The sequence below is a fragment of the Tachypleus tridentatus genome, chromosome 13 (genome assembly GCF_004210375.1).
Source record: "Tachypleus tridentatus isolate NWPU-2018 chromosome 13, ASM421037v1, whole genome shotgun sequence".
Taxonomy (NCBI): domain Eukaryota; kingdom Metazoa; phylum Arthropoda; class Merostomata; order Xiphosura; family Limulidae; genus Tachypleus; species Tachypleus tridentatus.
Window position 1 is genome coordinate 175,280,573 of NC_134837.1, and position 17,477 is coordinate 175,298,049.

The following is a 17,477-nucleotide window of genomic DNA, read 5'->3' on the forward strand; positions in this document are numbered from 1 at the left end:
AATATTGCTTTAATTATGAAAACACGAATCATGAAAATCCTTTAGTAACTTGTTGACATACTAAATTTTTTTAAAAATTGACTACAGTCTCGAGGGGAAAGCAGCAATACGATAGAGAGAGAATTGTTTGTGTAAACAGTTATTGGCTTTTCAGCTTTTTACACTGTGGTATCTTTATTGGGAATTACCTTCTGGTTGTGTTTCTAGTGTATGTAATGTAAGTTGTCATTTTCAAGGTAAGGAACCAGGCTGACCTACTAAAGTAATGTTCTAATTCTTCAACTTTTTATTACATCACTCTCATCAGCATTAATAACAGAAGTTGATGTGATATTATTTAGGATAGGTTTTTTTGTTTTCCTGTGGCATTTCACAAGACTGAATGAACATTTAGACATTTACATCTGTTGAGCTTTTAACCTACTTGTTATGCAGTTATTGCTGTTTTTATCAGTTATTTTGAGTCACAAGCCTATAGTAAAATTTCTTACTAGTTTTCTGCTGATATAACTGATGCTTATTGATGTTTACTTGGTCTGTTTTGTGTGTATTGAACAAAAAAAATATGTTGGATTGGTTGTAGCTTGTATCCTGAAAATATTAATTAACATAGTAGAAAAATTTGTTTTTTTCTACTATTTATATTCAGTTTTCTTTCAATATTTATTACTGTCTAAGCAACAAATGTTTAAATCTTTTGAATTTGTAATTGATATCTAAAGTCATGTAAGAACAAAAATCAAAGTTTAACTTGATAAAGTTCTTTTAGTATGTAATTTATACTCAGTTGTGAATTTCAAACTTTTTATGGTTTACTCTTGGAAAAGGCACATTTATTGTAACTGAATTTAATTAACTGGTTTCTTTGGAACACTTGTGTTTGTGTTGCATATTTGAATGTTACAGGTGTGTGTGTGTGTGTGTTTATATACAGTGTAAAAGGATAAATTAGAGAAAAGCCTCTTTGCCTTGTAACAAAAAATACTTAAAATATTGAAAAGCTATAATTTACCAAAGTATCGGGTTTGAGTTTTAATAAAATTCGTTCCTGAGGAAATGTGTGCAGCATTCTTTCTTCTAGATGCCACAAATTGGTGTAAATTATAAAAGAAGATATAATTTTTCTGTAATTTTTTCCCCTTTTAACAGAGGTGCATAATGAAAAACACAGAGAGACTGATAGAACTTTGTGTCACCAAGCTAAACCAGGACTGGTTTCCACTTTTAGATATGTTAGCAGTAGCTCTCAGTCCAAACAGCAAGTAGGTGGTATACATGAAGATCAGTATCTATTTTCAGTAGTATTGATGTGCTGTCTGATGTGCTCGTGTTTGACATCTTTTTTATGTTGTTTCTAATTTGTGTATTGTAACATTTAGAGATTATTCTGAAACATATGGATGATTTTATTTTGATAACATGTACACAAATATTAACAAAAAAGTAATTTGAGCAAATGATATTATTCAGAGAAATGAAGGTGTTAAAATACATAAGATATAAATTACAAAAACTAATGATGAATAAAGAAGTAAGGGGAAACTGTGAAATTTTCTAATGTTGAAGTTGGATATTTGGAACAACTTAGTCAAGACTTGTAGTTCTTTTGTTAGTAAATGTCTTTAACACCAAAAGTTAGAAGAGGCTCCAATAAAAAGTTTAACTTATCATCCAGGTGGTGTTTTTTTTTCTTTATTATTGTATGTGATTTGTTGAGCTTCAGTATGGAACATTATTTGTATAATGTAGTAACTTTTAAGGAAAAAACTTAAAAATCCTGTGTTATTTATAATCTTGTTACTGAACAGGATTTCACATAGAAGATGTTTCTGAGTTTAATAACTCTACTAAAGATTTCTTTCACTTTGCATCTGATAATCAGGTTCCACACATTTAATGCTACCAGACCATCAGAGTCCGTTCCTCCTGGGTCACTACTGCCAGACACAGAGTTATATGCTCGGCCTCCAGATGTACGAACTCCAAGGGTAAGTCCATTCTGATGTTGTTCATTTGTTCATTTTTTTTGTTATGAGAGGTGTAAATTCCTTTAAGTTAGAGAGCGTTAAATTCAAAGTTTTACGTGGAGAGCACAGGTGGTCCCTTCAGTATAGCTCAATATTTTAAAGTAGGTAAGCCAGTTTACGTAGGTGCAATACTGTAGAATATTTTCTGCACTTTAAGCTGCAAGTGCATTATAAGAGTTAGTCATTCCTTTAGCATGTTTAGTATGGTGCTGTTGACTGGCTGCCTTCTTTATGGTCAGTAGTTCAAAACAAGAGATGGCAGTAAATAGCCTTATTAGCTTTGCTACAAATATTAGATGTTTTGTATCAAATTACATTTTTAAGGTTTATGTTATTTGGTTTTATTGTTTAAGCTTGTATTTATTATTATACAAGTCTGTAAGTTATTAGCTCTATTAGACACTACTTCAGTAAAAGAAACAGAATTGGAAGGCAAAGTATGATAAGCCATCTAAGACAACCATTTTTTTTTTCACTGCTTTGAGTAAGTGAGCTTGATGTACTCAGTTAAACAGCATTTCTTTGAAAATGTGTTAAGTGAAAATTATTTTCTCAGAATGATAGCCTTCCCATTAATCCTGTATTAGTGTGAAATCAATTAATTTTAAAGTTGTTCCTACAAAATCTATATTTTGACATCAAATAGCTGATTTTTATAAATCCAGTACTTGTCAGTTCTTATGCTACATTCTCACCAAACATATTTTAATATTAAATGATAGTTGGTGGAAATATTTCAACTAAATTTCCCAATTTCAGCTATGAGATATTTTAACTCTTCATTCCAAAAACATATATTTCCCTTCAGAAAGCTTTTTAATGTTTGTTGAAGCATTAAAGATTTAAGCTTGACTCCAGAGCTACAGGCATGAAGTTAATGTGCTGGTAGAGCATGTAGAAAGCAAATGTTTGCTTGTCTTGGGGTAACAGTTGAGTTGACGTCCACGTACAAGATGAATATGGTTACTCCAAACGTAGGTAAATTTCTAATGTCCACGTTATATCAGTGTAAAACCGAGTAGGAGCATGCAAAAGAGATCTTTTCAGTTATGAAAGTTCTTAAATTCATGGTTTTAGTTTCAAATAACTTTGAAACAAAAAAATTGATTGAGATCTAAAGTGATTTTTGTGCAACTTGGTTAATATTTTTGTGGTGAGAAAGTAAACATAAGGGAATGTTAGTGTTATCAGTTTAAAATAACATTTCTGTGATTGTGATATAAAAAGAACTGGATTTATTATATTATTATATATGTGTGTCAAGGTTCACTCGCATATGTAATTACAGTATAAATCTTATTTATTGCATATATAAATACATAAATAAGAAGCTTTGACTACCATATTAACTTTTTGTTTCCAACTGTGTAGGGTTGGTTAGTTGATCTTATCAACAGATTTGGAACTTTAAATGGATTCAACATTCTCTTAGAAAGGTTTCAGAGTGGGCCAGTACTTTCTATTCCTGTTATTGCAGCACTAATAAAGTAAGTGTTATTTAGTTCTTTCTTTGTTTCACTTTATAAACTATGGAACACCTTTGACTTGTATCTGGACTTGATTTTTGATGCACTAAAAGTATCTTGTATCAAACATTTCTTATTTAATGCAGTTATGTATTTTTTTTTAATTTAAAAACTTGTTTTCACTTATTGGTTACTATAGCAAAATTTGCAACATGTTTTTTCGTACCATTTTCTTTTACGAGTTTTATAACTTTTTTGATTACCTTTTTAGAATTAATTGATCAATAAAATTATCCTTACATAGATTTTTGTAGACTCACCTAATCCTCTTTAAATAGTCGTAGAATACATATATTTAATATGATTATAATTACAGTTCTATCCACAATTTTATAATGTGCCAAAACAGAATTTGCATAATTTTCCTAGTATTTTTTTTTCTTTTACCACTTTCATAACTCCTTTTGATTACTCTTTAGAATTAATTGATTAATAAAATTAAAAACCTTTTATAAAATTTTATAGATTTATTTAGAACTCTAAAATAATTGACTTTGTTGTTAGGGTTCTCAACTTGCAATCTGTTGGTCATGGGTTTTGAATGCTTGTCATCAAACATACTTGCCTTTTCAGCCAAGGAGGCAATACAATCTGATAGTCAATGTAACTAACTGTTGGTAAAAGAGTAGCCCAAAATATGGTTGCAAGTAATGTTGAGGAGCTGATTTCCTTCTATTCTGTTTGCTGTTAAACTAGAATGGCTAGTGCAGATAGCCGTAGAGTAGTTTTGGGCAAAATTAAAAAAATTATGAACATAATTGATTACTGGTATGATACATACATCAGATTTAATATGATTAGAAGGAAAACTCATCTACCATGTGTTTGGTTTTGTAATTAAACAAGTTTCAAAGTAATAAACGGTGTGTGTGAATGTATTTATATGTTAATGTTGCTTAACTAATTTTTTCTTTTTTTTTTTCCAGGCCTTTTGGATTGTGTTTTGAAATGCTAACAGTCTTCACCATTGAAAAGTACTTTATGCCCATTGTTGAAGTAATTCCTGCTTTCTTGGACAACCTAACTGATGAAGAACTTAAAAAGGAAGCTAAAAATGAATCAAAAAATGATGCTCTGTCAGGAATAGTTAAATCATTGAAGTGTTTAGCATCTAGGGTTCCTAATCAGGAGGAAACTGTAAAAAATTTAGAAATATTTCGCCTAAAAATGATATTAAAGTAAGTGCTGTTCTGTCTTGGACTCTAGTTGGAAAATGTTTTTAAGTTCTATTGAAAATTCTGTAATTTTGATTTTCTTACAGAAGTTCATTAAATAATAATTTAATCAGTGATGGCAAGAAAACCCACTTGTAGAGAAAAATATATATGTTAAAATGGTTCATTTGGGTTGAGAAAATGTTTTACGTAGAGAAGCAAACAATGTTTCAACCGTCTTCGTTCATCGTCAGGTTCACAAAGAAAGGAAGAGGTAACTGACCAGAAGCTGACCACATGTTTGAAAGGGGTTGTGTAACTGAGTGTTGGAATGTAGAGGGCATGGTCAGATGTTTGAATATGTAATTTTATATTAATGTTATTATTATTATTTACTATATTAATACAGGTATAAAGGTGTTCCTTTGTATTGGTTTATTTTGGGCTTGAGTTGTTATATAAGTAAGGCTTCTTTAATTTTGGGTTTGTTTATGTTTGTTTCTTTATTTAGTATTTGAGTGTTTTCTGTGGTTATGTTGTGTTTATTTGACTTGCAGTGTTCGAAAATGTGTGAAGGTGACTTTTTATGTTCTTTGAATCTGGTTTCCATTTTTCTACTTGTTTTTCCAATATAGAAGTCGTGGCAGTTATCACATTGTATTTTATAAATAATGTTGGTGGGGTGTTTGCCAGTATAGACCTCAGTTTTATGCCTGGGTTTTGAATAAATTTGGTATTAACTGGAATGTCATATTTTGTTACTAGGTTTTGCCAAATGTTGCTTATTTTGCTGATGTCGGGAATATATGGTATGCAGCAGCATATGGTTTTGTTATTTTTTTATTCATGAGATATATTTACTTTTGTTGCTTGATTTTTCTTTCTGTCTAGGTGTGTGCGTATAATGTTTTCTACGGTTTGTGGAGGAAACTTATTGATGATGATGAAGTATTGTTTTATTTTGCCTAATTCATCATTAATTTTATCTGGTGAGCATAGTTCTGTGACTGTGTTTATTTGGTTTCTTAGTATGTTGAGTTTTGTTTTGTTTTGTTTCATGTGCTGAGTCCCAAGGAATGTATAGTCCAGTATGGGTGATTTTTCGGTGGATTTCTGTTTTAAATTGTGTGTCGGTTCTTGTAATTTTGAGGTTAAGAAATGATATTTGATTGCTTTCTTCTTGTTTACATGTGAAGTTGATGTTGGGATGTATAGCATTAATGTGATTGAAAAAATTAAGTGTGTGTTCTGTAGATGTGAATCTGCAACTGTGTCATCTAAATATCTATACCAGTATAGTGCTAGATGTAATGCTGTGTTAATTGCTTGTGTTTCAACTTGTGTCATAAAAATATTGGCTAGAACTGGTGATACTGGGTTGCCCATGCTTAGGCCATTTGCTTGTATATAGTTGTGGTGGTTGAACGTGAAGTTTGTCTTCATCATGGTGAATTCTATGAGGGTTGCTAATTGGTTGCTGGGAATATCTATAGATGGGTTAGGGTCTCGGATATAGAGTTCCATGGCTATCTTGCAGGCTTCAGCAGTTGGAAATTCTGTAAAGAGGGATATAACATTGAAACTGTCCATTAAGGCTTTATGATTAAGTTGATAAAGATTAGACTTGAAATTAAAAGTCTTTGATAAATGAGCTGGCTGATGTTACATATTTGGAGAATGCCCGTGCCCGTGTATTTACCAAGATTGTAATTAAACGATTCATATGTGAACATTGTTGGTTGTAATGGACAATCTGGTTTATGAGGTTTGGGGATGCTGTATATTTGTGGTGTGAGTGAGTCGGTTTTGCATAGGTAGGAATAAAGTGTTTGTGAAATTGTGTTGGCTTTTTTCAAACATCTAAGCATGCCCTCTACATTCTAACACTCAGTTACACAATTCCTTTCAAACATGTGGTTAGCTTCCGGTCAGTTACCTATTCCTTTCTTTGTGAATCTGACGATGACTGAAGAAGGTCAAAACGCTGTTCGCTCCTCTACATAAAAAATTTTCTCAATCCAATTGAGCCGTTTTTACATAATAATAATTTATGAGATTAAATAACTGAGAAACAAAACCTTTCTAAATTTATGTATTAGGAAACATATATAAATATAACATTTTTCATAGCTGTATAATGTTTAATAATTCTGGGGCCATGCATGGCCTACTGGTTAGAAATATGAACTGTGAATTCTGAAGTTAATGGTATGTGTCATGTAATTGTAAGGTTACAGTATGCTTTGGGGTCATGGATGCATTATAAGAGTCAAATTACTGTTCATACAGACAAGAGTAGCCTAACAATTGACAGGTGGTACTGTTGACTAAGTGTCTTCGCTGTACTTCATTGGCTTAAAATTAAGGACACTAATGCATGTATAGTCTATCTTTTTTCTGATACGGTACTTTCCTCCACTCACAACATGATTTTCCCATTTTATGCTGCTCTCTGTAGATAGGTAAAATGTTTTTATTATGCATGCCATAAGCCTTCCACATAACCCCATTGGTATCCATTGTCAAAGAGGATTTAAGAGGATGTAGTTGACTTACTGAGCATGGTTCACCACTCGCTGACCATTTTAAACCAGGGGATGCATCCTACTTTATCCAATGTCTTTCTCTGGAATTGAGTTATTTATCTGATTGGGACCACTTTTCTGACTTCTCTTTCACTTGGATGTGCTCACTTTTTTTTCAGCCATGTTTGTTCATAACTGTTCGTGGCAAAAATATACTTGGTTCAAAAGTGATGCCATGTCCCTCATCAAATTGTCCAATATGCTTCCCTCATTTACAGACATATACTTTTGATGTTCTTATGGCTTGCATCTGTTCTTCCCTCAAACTGGTCTCTCCTCCTTATCACTGTAGGGTTCAAGCTAATTTTGTAAAGAGAGGAAAGTATTGTATTTTCCTGAACATAAAATGTACTTCTGATAACTACTTCACTTTTCTCATGCTTCCCACCCTTGTCCTTGCAATCTTCAAATGATTACATTTTTCTGACAGACTTTAAAGTGATCATTTGATTGTTGCACATAGTCATATCCATCACGTGATAGTAGTGTTCTCCTATTGGTGAAGCACAGATTGCCCTCGAATAGCTTTGTGCGAAATTCAAAAACAAACAAACTGTTGGTGGAGAGATGACTCATGTTGATTTGCACAAGAGAGATATTGGAAACTTTAATTCCAATGAGGGGGTGGGTGAATGTTCAGGCAGGTAGCATGCATTATGAAAAAGGCTGCACATAAGGGGTATCAAAAAGTAGAAAATCTAATTTTGTGAGTGGAGAGAGGCACATATCAGAAATACATTTTCATTTTAGGGAAATTATAACTTTTATTTTTGAATGCAGCTCCTGAAGTGATTAAGCCCATGTGGACAATGTGAGAGATGCTGAAGTAAAATTTGAAAGAGAAACTTGGTTTGATCATAAGTAATTTAAAATGTATAGTGATGGATTCTATTTAAACCAGGATTTACATATTTTACCAAAAAAAATGAAAGAGAAGTTTACTTTTGCTGTATATAAGTCATTACTTAAGAATATGTAAATTATGGGCATATGCTAATACTTCAATAGAACAAAAGTAGGTAGTTAAAAACACCTAATACACAGCAAGATGTTTTGAAAAGATTTAAATATTTGAGGTAATGGAAGAGAGAGATTCATCACCTAATAAGGATTACTGAATTTCATATCCTGTTTATGTATTAAAGAGAAGAAAATAGTGTGTTTCAATATTGTCATTTGTTTTGATGATGTACTGATTTACTGCAGACTGTCCAATATCTTACACTGTAAAATCACAAGAAAATATTATTACAGTACAATAATTTAAGATAGCATATAAGCATTTTACCTTTTTATGGTACATAAATACTTTAACAGGATGAAAAGTAATATTTTTTATTAAAATAAACTAAATTGGCTGTTAAGATAAGAATTTCATAATAAATGTCATAAATTATTTTTATTGTTAGACTAGGATAAAACTGAATCTGTAGTTAAGTTTATATCATAACATTCTGAAGCAAATAAGGCTGAGATTTATTACAAGAATATATCTAACAGTTACATTCACTTCTGATCTTCTATCCTTCCCCTCCACTGACTTTTGCAGTAAACTAGTAGGGTATAATGCTAAAATCTTGTTCTATCCTTTAGGTGGTCATAGTTCAGATAGACCATTGTGTAGTTTTGTGCTTAACCACAAAAAACTAACATTATTAAAATGTTAAAACATTTTTCATTTTTAGTTTTTTTCATGTTATGCCTGTTAATGATTTATTTTTTCTATAGATTGTTGCAAATTTCCTCCTTCAATGGAAAAATGAATGCTCTTAATGAGGTCAACAAAGTGATAGCTAGTGTGTCTTACTATTCTCATCGCCATACAGGCATTGAAGAAGAAGAGTGGCTTACAGCAGAAAGAATGGCTGTAAGTTAGAAGATTGAGTGTTTTATATATAACCTGTAACACCAAAATATTTCAAGTTTTTGTTCGTATGTAATTAACATTTCCTGAAAAAACTTGCATTTTTTTCATGAAATAATTATAACGTTTTCTTAATGTTAAGTCAGATGCTTATCAAGCAAGTTTTAAGTGCACACTTACAGGCAACCAGAACCATAACTTGTACAAATCATTTGGCTATATGACTTTCTAATGTGGAAACTGCTTCTGACCTGTGTGGTTCCATCTGTATGTTGAATTAAAATCTTCCTTCTGAGCTCAGACCTAGATGTTGTTTTTTTGGTGTTTTTTTTATATGCTTTATTTTTTTGTAGGAGTGGATAAAAGAAAACAAAGTCCTTCAGATTGTTCTTAGAGATAGCTTACATCAACCTCAGGTGAGTAATTAATAATCCTAATGAATTAGGTTTCTGTAACATAGATGTTTAGATTCTAGGACTGATTGTATCTGTAACTAAAGGTAACTGTTATGTTAGTTTCTGCTTGACAAACATTAAGTAATAACTAATGAATTCCATCACAACAGCAGTTGTTGGTACGTGTACTGTAAGTAGTAGTAATATAGGATATCAAGAACTACAGTAACTTTGTAAGAATTTTACAGTAAATTTCCAAGTTATTTCATTAGTAAAGCACTTTATTATTCTAAAAATTTAGTTAAATCTTTGCAAAGTAAATTATGTTCATTATATCTATAAAAAATAATGAAATATATAGTTATTGCTAAAAATTATGGTCTTGTATAAAATAACTCATAGTATCTGTTGCAAACTGGTATTGTCTATTAATTTGAATTCTCAGATCCATAACTACTATTTTTGATTTCTTTATTTTCAAACAAAGAAAGGTAATTCCAGTTATCACAAACAAAATATATTCTCTAGGCCTGTGACAATCAATGAGAAGTGTGATTTGTTTGTTATTTTGTTATTTTTATTATTTTAAAAGTGTGATTAATTATTATGGTTCTTAACATGTATGCCACAAGACAGTAACATTTATGAACTGGGTGTTTGTAGTGAATGAAAGGCACATGTATACAGTTTTTGTAACACGCCATTTTTCATCAATACTCATCTATATATCTTCCATATGTAGCCCTCAATATATTGAGTTGATATGTAATTTCGGTTTGTGCATTGGGTAACATGCTGAATCACAGCTATTGCATCAATGACCTATTCACATTGTGTCCTCATGTCAGTCACATTTTACTAATAGATGGTGTCTTTTACAGGGTCTAGAGGAATGATATCTGGCAACCAGTCAGGAGACTGGCCTATGGTAGTGCTTTTTTGTGTGTAACATACACACTGTGATTCTTAAAATTGCTGGTGTACTTTTTGAAATAATTCTTAAATGGTAGATATTTATCCATACATAGTGATATTGTCTGTCCATCTCTGTAACAATATGAAGCACCTAGCCTTCTCTATCACCATGTTTACTATTAATCACATAATTGTTGACTTTGAATGCATTATACATTATTACACTTTTTTTAGGGTAAAAACTGTGTATGTGTGCTCTTCAACTACTACAAACTGTCATCTCAGTTATTACTATTTTGACATTGTTTAAATTTTGCAATATGTTAGTTTCATTTTGTGGACACTGTATTACATTCCAAAATAGTGTTTTGTATATATTAAGCTTTATTTACCTGTGGCATATTTATAGAATTCACTTATATCATGGTTGCTTGACTACAAAAATAATCAACTTGTGAACATTATTCTATGCATGTTGTTTCTAGATGGGTATCTCTTAATTCTCTCAACATGGGCTTAGTCAGTTTGATCAACAACATGACCTTTTTGTACTTGTACCTCTTTATACATTTGATACTACTAATTTTTAATATGTATATCTTTATGAAATTTAGCAGTCTTTCAGTATACATTACAAATCTCTCACATACAAAAAAATCATACTTATGAAATATTTTAAATAAGCAAAAAAAATATTTGTTTAATATATTATGTTTTGTATGATCCATGTGCAAAGTGATTTTCATGTTAAGATTTAAAATATTTTTATTCATCTCAAAAAATCTGAGATTTGATTTGCACAATCTCTAAAGTATCCTAAATATATTTCAAATGTTTGTTTCCAATAAAACTTTGTATTTCATCTGTTTTTTCTACCCTAACTGTAGACAATGCTTGTTTGTTTGTTTGACTGAGCTTGTCAGCACCAAAACAAAAAATTGAAATAAATCTAGATTACCCTATTTTCTTTCTAGAATAACTTCAAATTGTATCATGAAATCACATTTGTTTATCCTAAATAGCTTTTAAACTTGTAACAGTACACATCTATTTACAATTAAATTTTACTGTTTTATTGCTCTTTGAACCATGTCTAACTACTGTTCATGCCATTATAAGTTGTAAATCACTTGGGGAATTTGAGGTCACGTTACATTGTCAAATCAGATTTACAACACTAAAATTAGGAGTTTGATTCCCCATGGTGGACTCGGAATATAGCCATCATCAAATTATGTCAACCATAAGCTGCTTACATGTGTGCTCATACCCTAATCTAACCTTAACTACCCTATAGAGATCCACATTTTTACATTTGTGTTAGTTTTATGATATAATAAGTAAATAATAAACATTAAAAACAAGAGATGAAGTACTTAACCAATTCTTTTTTTTTGCTCAATTGTTGATGACACTTAAGCCTACTCTTTTACACCAATGGTAGTAATGCACTAAATAATTTTCATTTAATTAAATAATGCACCAAAGAACATAGGGTAGTAACATGCAAGAAGTAGACAATTTGCACTAACTGTCATAATTTTCTGGCTTTTTAACTGTGACAGGAACTATCATACAGTCATCCAAGCTTGCCATTATCTTTTCCACAGGAACATAGCTTGTATGGAATTAACAATTATCTGTCCTTAAAATAATGTTATACATCATTTGATAGATTTAGATCAATAGAAGATATTCTTGGACCTGTGTTTTATAAATGACATCAAAACAGAATTAATATGATCACAGTCAATATTTTGTTTGAATCAGAAATACTTTAAGATATTTTCTTAAATTTCATTACACACAAGTATAAAAACCTTTTGAATGGGTAACTTACTGAACTGTAGCTCATAATGCTATGTTACAGAATTGCCTCCACACACACACACACACACACACACACACACACACTTTTCAAGGTTATAGATACATTATGACATTGATGGTCTGCATTCCCTGTAGTTTATCTATTTAACCAGTATAGATAGGCTTATGCTTCTCTGTACCAGTATCCAAAGCAAAAACGTGTATCAGCTAATTGAAACTCGTATAAAATAAAATGTTATGCTCGTTTGCTTGAATTGGTTTTGTTTTTGTGAACTAATTAATTTTTTCAAAGCCATATGAGAACCATTGTGAAAAAAACATCACACCTTGTTTTTAATATGTGTGGTATACAAGATGCATTATTTTTTATAGTATGTAGAGAAGTTAGAAAAAATTATAAGGTTCATCATAAAAGAAAAGGCACTGACTCTGGAAGACTTGGATGACATCTGGGCTGCTCAAGCAGGAAAACATGAAGCTATAGTAAAGAATGTTCATGACCTTCTAGCTAAACTTGCTTGGGATTTTACCTTGGAACAACTAGATCATTTGTTTGAATGTTTCAGAGTAAGAAGATATTTACTGTTTTTGGGGGAGGGGGTTTAACAATGTATGATTTTATTGAATGTTCAATTACATGTTGATAAATCCACAAATCCTTCAAGTAAGTAATTTTTCCCTTTTTAGACTTGCCAAGAAATGTGTCTCCTAAGTAAAGTCTTAAAAACTTAGTGCAAAGAGTATAGCACATTTGATTTCTAAGTAAGAACAGTTGTATTAAATTTTTGGAACGTTCCTCTTTTTTTTTTTGTTGTTGTTGGTTGTACACTGAAAGCTTCATTTATTGCAGAACACTAAAGATGTTGCTATAATTACTTTAAAACTTAATTTAGAAGACTGGTTATTGTTATAAAAGCTTATAAATACAAAACTCAAGGTCAGGAAGTAAATATGAAGCTCTGATCAATTACTGTAATATTGTGAAAGGGGCTTATGAAGGTTTTAAAGATAGGACTTACACGTCAAGATTATTTTTTGTCTTTAGAAAATTTTAAATAACTTCTTAAAGTTGAGAAAAAATGTTACGCAATCTGTTCCAGCCATTTTTGTCTTACTTTTGTGTCATTAATTGTAAAAAACTGAAATAAAATGTATTAGGCTTCTATTAATGCAATTTTGAGTAATACATGTTTATATAGAAGATTTGATCTTTGTTCTTTAATATTTTTGTATCTTGATTTAAGATATAATGCTAATAACGGAAGGGTATGGTACATTACTATTAAAAGAGGGTAAACCATAAATACAAAAGACAAAATATTTTCTTGTATCAAAAATATTTACATTGATATCCTTATCAATTATTTTAAATTCTAAATCTAAATAATGTACTTCTGCATTAGATATTGAAGTATATTCAGTTTCTAATTCTGCTGGATAAATAACATTAATAACATTATTTATTTCAAGATTATTTATACTAATTAAATCATCTATGTATCTGTAATTAAAAATATCTGGATTTGTATAGGTTTTGATAAATATATTATCATAATAGTAAGGATATAAACTTGCCATACAAGTAGAGAAGTTAGCTTCCATTGGAACTTCTATTATTTGTTTAAAAACCTGTTTATTCAAAAATATATATAATTATTGTAAATACAGAAACTTGATGTATCTTTTGTTTTTCGAGCTAAATTTTCTTTCTTTCAGTTCTATAAAAGGATAACATAACTGTTCTGTTAATGAATTTAAAATGAAGATTAAATCTTTTAATAGAATTGTGATGTACAATGTAAAATAAAATGTTTGAATAATATTTATTTGTTCACAATTTTTAGATATTTTAAACTAGGTAGATTATTTTTTATTTCCCCAAAAATATTTTTTTTCATTATTAAAAACTACATTTTTAATTTAATCAAGTAAAAATATTAAGTAACTTATTTAACAATAGAACAAGTTGTTTGATAATTCTTATTGAATTATAAATATATCAAAATTTAATTGGAGATCTGTGTAGTTAGGGAACAGCATAAAGAAGTGGTAAATGTACGTAGTGATTTTGCTTAAAACAAAGTTTATTGTAAGCTTTAATAAAATTATTAATTACTGTATCTTTTAGAATGGTTAACAAATTTGAATGTCTGTGTACTATTGATTTCTTTTATCATAATTAGTGCATAAAATGTTTTGCAAATTATACCAATGTTAAAGTTAGCTTTATTAGTGGGAACTACAACATATTTTTTTTGCAATTCCTTAACCTTATTTTTTAACTGATGAAACGATAAATCCGTATGATATTTAAATTTCATATGGGATAATTTTTATTTTTTTTAAGTACATACAGCTTCCATTTAGGTGGATAAGATGTAATATAGTTAGGTCTTAAAATATATTCATTAATATTGTTTTCGATAGATTTTAGAATATTATTTTAAAATTTCTATTTCTATTATTCTTATTACATTTTATGGCTATTGTATTCAGATTCTGTTTTGAGTAATTCATGTAATATTTTATCTTTTATAATTTTTAAGATACTTGTAACAATATGTTTATGAAAAGTATCAATAAATAAACTATTTTCACACTCACGAGGTAAGTAATTAATTCCATCTAATTTAGGTTAGTTAAAAAAATTTGTTATAATTATGTGGGAATGGACCAATTAGAACTTTGTATTTATAACTGATGGTAAGTTTTAAGTTTTTACAAAGAAAAATATTATTTTTGAGAGATTGATGAATAATTTTAGAAATTTGCAAATCAATAAATATTTTGTCTAAAATTAATTACCAAATATGAAGGTTTGAATTGCAGTTTCTCTAAACTTGATAAATCATTGACTTCTATATTAACCGATATTTTATATCTATAAATAAATGTTTTGCATGATCATTTTCAAAATCATAATTTTAATTACATTAATTAATACTCTTATTTTGGGAAGATTAAGTTGATAATAATAAGTTCTAGTAATAGAATAAAAACTATTATCTAAATAACTACAAAATTTTAAAAAACCCATTTTAATTTATTTCCTTTAACTTTAGTTTTCCTATTTTTATGAAAAAGTTTTCTGTAAAGAAAAAATTAGCAATACAGTAATCATTACTCAAACTCAAAGCAGTAGAATTATTAAAATCTTGAGTTAATCTATAAGGATAGAATGTTCTTAGTTTCAAAATATAGAAGTCTTCTCGTTCAAGTCTATTAACAATAGTCTTCATTAACTATTTCTGATATAATTACGTTAACACAGGTAAAAGGGTGAATCCTGAAATGTTGTAATTCTATAAATTCATTATATTGTTTTAACTTGAAACCTATGCAAATTTATACACATGCAGTGGGTTTGAAGTTTGACCCATGTATTCCATGTTACATATAGTACATGTTAATAGATAAATTACGTTTTTATTTTATAAAATGAATTTGTTTAAGTAATAGAGTGAAAAGTATTTATGGTAGGACACACGAGAATTCTTTTGCTATTACATTTTATAACATTTGCGGCAGTATAACAACCATAATCAGCTTGCGAGGCTTAGTTATAGTTTCACAATATGTCATTAGTTAAGACTGTTACACTTAACTTTATAAAGATTGAACATTGGATATATTTTAGTGTAAATTAATACATTTTGATAAAGTAAACAAAATCACAAGGAGTGACTTTGTTAAAAACAGCAAATCCAAACTTCTGATTAATTATATTAGTTTGTTATAACTTAATAAACAAGCCAAAACAGAAATAAATTAAACAAGAAATGCTGCACGCATTGAAAAGATGCCAGTTTACAAATTATAATGTGGGATTATAAGTTGTACCTTAGGTTGTGGGAAGAATGGTAGTAATAGTAAACCAACTGATTTATTACTGTTCAAATACAGTTTACATGTTAAGTTATTAAAGATAACATGATTAACTTTTAAACATGAGAACTTTATTCTTGCTTCTGAATACTAAAAAACTAACCTTTGTCATGAGCCATGTATGCAGTCACTACCTCATTGAGACTTAGCTGGACGTTTTTAGGAAAATCTATAGGATTCTGAATACAGTATTTTGAATTTATAGTCCATTGAACAAGAAAATAAATTTTTAACAATAAATTTGTATTACTTGATTTCAAACTATAGAACCATAAGCAAACTTAACATATTAACTTCCTAATGGCTTACCATTTTTACATAGAGTTGGATTTTGTACATGCTGTTTTGGGATATTTTCAAGTTGCTTGTTCATGGATAGTTACATCCTGAACCCTTAAAGTTGATTTGCTAATCTGGCAGAAGATTAAATTATTCTTAAACACTGTGTAGAATAAGCAGTTTAACTGAAATTAAGCAATTTTAATTTTCAATAAAATTGTAAAATCATTTTTGCCTATTCTATTTAGAAATAGTTCCTAATTCTTTTATTGAAGCTTCCTATATTTATGTGTCTTGTTCTCATCTGTATCTAATTTTATTCTTCCATAAGAACATCAAATACAATTATATCTTAGGGGAGTGAGAGAAAGTAACATTATTATTCCTAAATAGCAAGAAAAAGTTTCTGTTATGACTTCTTATAGATAGAAAGATATGACAGTTTTCACTTGTAAAATATTAGTTCGGAATATTCAGGAAAGGTAGTAAGAAGTTGAAAAGAAACCTTTGTGTACAGATAAGTCACAAAAATACTTCACGATACACTGAGTATGTTATGTGCTGACTTGTTTGATTTGATGTCTTATTTCTTATTCTCCAACCCAATTTATAACATCAGATATTAAAATTTAATACAAATATTAGAAAATGCATCTCAGAATGGCTGGTATGGGTATTAACACTTTTATTGATAAAGAGAGAACAACATTTTGCCCTTTCTCGGTCACATTCAGGTCAAGAAAGAAAGAGTGGGAAGTGACCATTGCTGGACACATTTTTAGGGATGAAAGTATAAACAGGTACGAGATTATAGGGGGCGTTGCAAGTGGATGTTAGGTTATTAATTGGTATAGGTATTAACACTCTTACGAAAAGTGGGGCCTAATAGGCCCCAGAGCAACTTGAAAGGTTATTAATATTAGGCTAATAATTTTGTATTTAAATGAAATTGCCATTTAAGTCCATTAATGAATGGATTAACGAGATTCTCACTGTCCCTATCTGCTATCTAGCGAA

The 17,477-nt window shown here is 29.7% G+C and overlaps 1 protein-coding gene across 1 annotated transcript in view; it reads left to right on the top strand.

The window, feature by feature from the left end:
* LOC143240512 (ubiquitin carboxyl-terminal hydrolase 9X-like) overlaps positions 1-17,477 on the top strand; it is a 144,622-nt gene that overhangs the window by 23,486 nt on the left and 103,659 nt on the right. The window contains 7 exon segments of the mRNA XM_076483046.1: positions 1,150-1,262; positions 1,883-1,988; positions 3,399-3,514; positions 4,480-4,731; positions 9,021-9,159; positions 9,510-9,572; positions 12,669-12,863. Coding sequence (XP_076339161.1) covers positions 1,150-1,262; positions 1,883-1,988; positions 3,399-3,514; positions 4,480-4,731; positions 9,021-9,159; positions 9,510-9,572; positions 12,669-12,863 — 984 coding nt within the window.